This window comes from Elephantulus edwardii, unplaced genomic scaffold (assembly GCF_000299155.1).
Source record: "Elephantulus edwardii isolate Elephantulus edwardi_28Jun2011 unplaced genomic scaffold, EleEdw1.0 scaffold00086, whole genome shotgun sequence".
Classification (NCBI taxonomy): Eukaryota; Metazoa; Chordata; class Mammalia; order Macroscelidea; family Macroscelididae; genus Elephantulus; species Elephantulus edwardii.
The window spans coordinates 12,223,845-12,229,701 of record NW_006399836.1 but is presented as its reverse complement, the minus strand read 5'-3'; the positions used below and the strand labels follow the sequence as shown (position 1 = coordinate 12,229,701).

Genomic DNA, 5,857 nt, shown 5'->3' with positions numbered 1-5,857 from the left:
ACCTGTTGGAGGGTCAGTTATCAGTCAGTTCTGATTTGATGGCAATGAGTTTGAATTTTTTAGTTTTGCCAGAAGAACAAACGAATCTGTCTCAGGAGAAGGGCAGCCAGTATATTCCTTGGAAGCCAACATAGTGAGACTTGGTCTCACTGTGGTCATGTCATCAGGAGGAAGCAATCTCTAAGGCCTGATGAAGTAGAAGGTCATTCAAAAAGAGGAGGACCTTTAATGAGACGGAATGACACAGTGGGCGCCTACGATCGGGTGAAGCACCCCAGCGACGGTGAGGATGGCACAGACTTGGGAGTGTTCTGCTCTGTTGTACATAGTGCTGTTCAGGTGCACAGATATCACCTCACAACTGCATGCAGTGCTGCGGTGTGTCATTTGCTGATGATGTAATTCTCAGGTTTTTGTTGTTCACTGATGTCAAATCACAATTGACTCATAGCTGACTCTCCAGCGAGTTTACAGAGGCTCTAAATCACATGGGTAAAGATTGCTCGTCTTTGCTTGTAGAGCAGGTGGTGGGTTTGAATTGCCAACCTGCTGGCAGCACAACTCCTTACCCTCTTGTTGGTGGTGTTGTTGTTTGTGCTGTCAAGTCACCTGTGACTCTTAGCAACCCTATGTACACAGCAGCTTTAAACCCTGCCCTGTCCTGAGCCATTCTCATTGACCAGACTCTGACAACCTACTCTAAATGCCTCAATTATTGTATCAATCCATATAATCTGGGGTCTTCCTTTCCTGCGCTGTCCCTCCGCCCTTTCAAGCATGATGTCCTTCTCTAAGGACTGGTCTCTCCTGGCCACATACCTAAAATACGTGAGACAGGGCTTCAAAATCCTAGCCTCCAAGAAGAAACTTGATTTCACCATCTCTAAGACAGACCTATTTGTTTTCTTGGTGGTCCATGGTATGTTCAAGACTCTTCTCCAGCATCACAATTTAAAAGCATTGATTCTTCTTCTGTTCTCTTTAGTCATTGTCCAGCTCTCTAATGCATAGCAAGCAATTGTGAAGACTATAGCCTGGATTAGGTGCACCTTAGTCTCTAGACTGACATCATTGCTCCTCAGCACTCTGGAGAGGTCCCTGACAGCAGATTTCCCCAATGCAATTAGTCTTTTGATTGCCCAATTGATGATGTTAAGAGTGTTGATTGTGGAGCGAAGCAAGCTGAAATTATTAACAATCTTAGTCTCTTCTCCATTTACCATTATGCTGCCTTTTGGCTCAGTGAAGAGAATCTTTGTCTTCTTAATGTTAAGCATCAATCTGTGTTGAAGACTACAGTCCTTGACCTTCTGCAGCAAGCACTTCAGGTCCTCCTCAGTTTCAGCAAGTAGGGTTGTGTCATCTGCATTACATAGGTTGTTGATGATTCTTCCTCCATTCCTGATGTCACATTCCTCGTAAAGCCCAGCTTCCCGAATCATCTGTTCTGCCTATAGATTGAAAACATTTGGAAACAGGGTGCATCCCTGACACACTCCTTTCTTGATTTTGAATCATTCATTGTTTCTCTGCTCTGTTCTGAGAACTGCTTCCTGGTCCAAGTATAGGTTTCACGTAAACACAATCAAGTGTTCTGGGATTCCCATTTTCCTCAAGGTTGGCCACAATTTGTTGTGATCCACACAGTCAAATGCCTTTGCATAGTCAATGAAACACTGATAAACATTTCTCTGGAACTCTTTGCTTTTTTCCAAGATCCATCTGACATTGTCAATAATGTCTCTAGTGCCACAACCTCTAAAGCTCTATTTTTTTCCTAGATGTTCATTCACAAATACCTGATTTTATGATTTCTTGTTAAAAATACTCCTATTGTTTTAAATGAAAAAATTTAAACAGGAAGAAGTGTTCCAGTTATGTTGGAACTGGCTTACAATGAAGTAAAAATGGAACTCCATCGTAAATTGGGACTGTTGTAGTTGTCCTATGCTATCTAGTTGGAACTAACTCTTACTTAACTCATCTGCTAGTGGGTTTTCAGAGGCAATAAATCACACAGGAGGAGATATTTTCCATCTTTCTCTCAAAGAGCAGTTGGTGGATTCAAACTGCCTGCCATTGATTTGGTAGCACAACTCCTTATCCACTAGACCATCAGAGCTTATTTCTCTTCATGGTAATTCTTCTAACTCTTGAGTTTTCCTCAATATATCTCCAATTATTCTGTTTAGTACCAAAGGATTTGTCTTCTATTTTACTGATTTAATTATATTTATTTTGCCTTCCACTGAGTTGTTTATTTCTGATATTTTATTGTTGAATTTCTGAATTTCAACTTGTTGCCTTTGTATGATTTTACATGCTTATTGAGTTTATCAGATTGTTCTTGTATTGTTTTCCTGAATCCTTTCATTATTTTTGTCTGCATTTTCCTTGAGGAGCCAAATAATAGTCTTTTAAATTCTTTTTAAGGTAGTTCTACTATCAATTCTTCCTCAGAAAAATCTTCTGTCCTTTTTATCCTGTTTCTTAAAAAAATTGTAATTGACTGCTGTTCTTGGCATATCAATATTATGATTTATGTGTTTACATATTTTTTTATTACTTGTGCAATTGCCTTCTTGAGTTTGTTTCTGCGTTTGTTTTGGTGTACCTTGAGCTTCATTTTCCCCATTTCTCTTTGTATTATCCATTCCTTTGTGTTGATTTCATGGACTCTGCTTTGTAGCGCTGGTCTGTGCATGACTGCGATGCCTTTCAGTTGATAACCATTTTTTCTCATTGGTTCATGTGATGGGGCACAGACACGTGGGAATCCTCTGTTGTAGGTACAAGTGTCTTCCCTCACAGGATAGAGTGGAGCTGCACACATGAAGGACCCTTTCCCATTGTGAAACTCTATGGGTTGAGAGGTCAAATTCGTTTATAGTTTTTGCAAATCTGTGTGGTCTCCCCATGCTTGGTGTGTACTGTGAGTGTAGCCTCCAGAGAATGACTTGTCTTCATAGACTAGGGGGGCTGCACGACGGGTGAGGTAGATTCTCTGCTTTGTTATGGATTGGTGCCCTGGCGATGGAAGACGACTGGAGGTCTCCATGTGTGTTCAGACAGCCTGAACGAATAGGTAGAGAATAGGAGAGGTACACAGTGGGCAGGTTACCTGGGGACACCTCGTTTTGTACATCAGGCAGAGTGTGTGGTGGCTTAGGCAGGCCAGAGTGGGCAGTGACTGGGAATAATGGGTGGTTCTCCACAGCTCCGTTCCTTGTGGTCAATGCTTCTCTTGTCTCTTGTTCATGGAGCCAACAGCTCCTAATAAAACCTTCATTTCCTGTGGGTTCTCTGGGGCTCCTTGTGGTCGGGCCAGGAGACCAAGGGTGTCTGGGCTATGCAGAGAGAATAGAAGGAGGAGACCACGCAGCATCCACACATGCTTGATGCAGAAACCATGTAAAACCACGTACAATTTCTGTTATTTGTTGACAGTTGTGAAGATGGCATTCTGATGGCCGAAGATGACATGTGGGACCCACGAGAAAGTGAGGATCTATCGCCTGAAGAAAGAATCTTTTTAAAGGAGTTTCCCTCCTGGAAATCTAAGGTAGAAGAGTATGTGCACAAACTCTACGCCCTGGCAGACTACACGGATTCACGTCACAGCATGTTCACCAAGACCAACGTGGTGGTCAATTCCATCACAGTGGCCTCTGGACTCATGTCTCTGCTGGGTTTAGCCCTCCCTGCAGTAACAGTTGGAGGAAGCCTCCTGCTTGCCACAGCCGGGAAAAGTCTGATGACAGCAGCCGGGGCCACTGGTCTCTTCACCAACGTCTATGAGTACTTTCACAATAAGAAAGTTCAAGCCCAGGCCAGCAGCCTAGCCTTAACCCTTGACCAAGGGGACATGGAGGCTGGAGGAAAGGAGGCAGCCAGTGCGGCGTCGATAGGCCAGACCGTGTATCACAGTACAGAAAGCATCAGGGAGATTAGGAAGTACATCCGAGCCTTTAGGCGTGCTCGGGCCCATCCTCACCTGGTTGCGGCCGCCAAGAGGTACCTGAGGACCGGCAAGGCCTCGGCCAGGAGGAGCAGGCAGCTGAAGAAGGTCTTCGAGGGCACACCAGTGATTATGGCCAGAAACGCCCGCCTGCTGGGCATCGTGACATCAGGTTTCTTCTTCGGCCTTGACTTAGCTAGTCTTCTGAGTGACCTGAAGGAACTGAAGGAGGGGACAGGAACGGAGACCGCCAAGGAGCTGAGAGCCAAGGCTCGGGAGCTGGAAAAGCTGCTGTCAGAACTCAGCCAGCTCAATGAGGGCCTGCAGCAGGTGAGGCCGGGATTCTGGGTCAGGGAGGGCGAGGGCGGCTTCATCTGGGGGGGGGGGGTGGGATCCAGGGAGTCCCAGGGGTGCAAGGGGCTCAGTGTCTTGGCTTCTCATTGAAAGATGAGAAATCTTAGTTCCCCCAGGGGTGATTTGGAGGAAGAATCTAAAAACCAGCCTTCTGAAAATCCAGCCATTGAAGCCCTGTGGAGCGGAGTTCTCCCTACTGGATCACATATACAGAGTCACCTACATCGGCTTTGATTCAAGTGCAATTTTGCTTGTTTATTTGTTTTCATGGGAACCAAGGTTCATGAAAATGATGAGAGAATGAGAACACGTGTGTGTGTGTGTGTGTGTGTGTGTGTGTGTGTGTGTGTGTGTTTTCCTGGCAGGTTCCTAAGGACATGGGGAATGTGGCAATGCTGGAGATCACTCAGGTCCCAGGTCCACCTGACCTGGAGGGACTTTGTCCTGTCTCTTACTTCTCCCTGGATGTTCTTTGGGATTCATGTGCCTGGGAGAAGGTCCTTCTGGTTTCAAAGAGGACGCTGTCAAAGGTCATGTGACTCAGCCAGTTTTCACACACCCAGCTGGGTTAGAGTCAAGGTTTCAAACCCAAACAGCCTGAGAGCAGGGCTTGGTATGGGGTGCTGCCTCCAAGGCCACGGGAGCAGCCTTCCAGAACCCTATGTTTTTGTTCCCTACAGAAACTGGAGCAAGAAGAAAACGTGATGAACTCCACTTTGGAGGGAGCCATGTGAGCCAGGCCCTCAGGCTGGCTGGGGCAAGCAGTGTGCCAGGTGAGGCCCAGGGAGGGAACTGGACTGAGGCTAAAGACCTGGAGCTGGACAAAGGGGACCAGGACGGTGTGGGTGAGGCTGGCAGGGAGACTCATGGAGACTTACTGTCCAAGAGGCCAAGACAGTCTCACCCTTACATAGGGAGAGTCCACCCATGGGGCCATCATCAGCCGGTGACTTCATGAAGGTCAATCACCCCTCTCTCCTTCACTTCCCCTCATCATTTACATATATCATTTGCTTCACTCACTCAGTGCCCAACTCACTCAAATAGTTGGTCCACCTGGACTATTGCTTGATGCCACTCACTGTGTTAAGTGGTGAGGGTCCTGGGTGAGTGGTTTCTGAGTCTGTGCCATCCACTCACCCTGTTGTTCCTGTGTCCTCTCTTCCTTCTCCTGAGCTGGAATCTCTGGACCCTCATCCACCACACATCAGTACAGCCTGCTCACCCGGCCCTTCCTCTGCGTCCAGGCCTGGAGCAGCTTCAGGACAGGAGAACCTGGAGAAACTCTTAGCTCACCAGATTACCAAGTTAATTTTTTCACTCGTTTGTTTCTTTTTGCAGTGTTCTTTAGTTGCTCTTGTAAAAATGGTGAATGTGCCTTAAGCAGAATTTTTGAAAAATTCAGGGACAGGAACAATAGGAGGAAAGACCAAGCATGTGAACTGTGGGGTTTGGGTCTGGGATCTCCTTCCTGGGTTTTGAAGTATGGGCTTCACACAGCAGACATTAGACTGCCTGCAGGGGACCCTTCCTCAAACGTGCATT

At 46.4% G+C, this 5,857-nt stretch overlaps 1 protein-coding gene across 1 annotated transcript; it reads left to right on the top strand.

Moving 5' to 3' along the window:
- Positions 1 to 3,466: 3,466 nt before the first annotated feature.
- Positions 3,467 to 5,046, top strand: APOL6 (apolipoprotein L, 6). The gene is made up of 2 exons (XM_006890233.1): positions 3,467 to 4,288; positions 4,993 to 5,046. The coding sequence occupies exons 1-2, from the start codon at positions 3,467 to 3,469 to the stop codon at positions 5,044 to 5,046; spliced, it is 876 nt and encodes a 291-aa protein (XP_006890295.1).
- Positions 5,047 to 5,857: the final 811 nt, after the last annotated feature.

What these genes read in the sequence shown, in the direction of transcription:
- APOL6 (XM_006890233.1), top strand. Translation starts at nt 3,467, where the DNA reads ATGGCCGAAGATGACATGTGGGACCCACGAGAAAGTGAGGATCTATCG. An exon ending in TCAATGAGGGCCTGCAGCAG is followed by an intron (nt 4,289 to 4,992) that starts GTGAGGCCGGGA and finishes TGTTCCCTACAG; the next exon opens with AAACTGGAGCAAGAAGAAAA.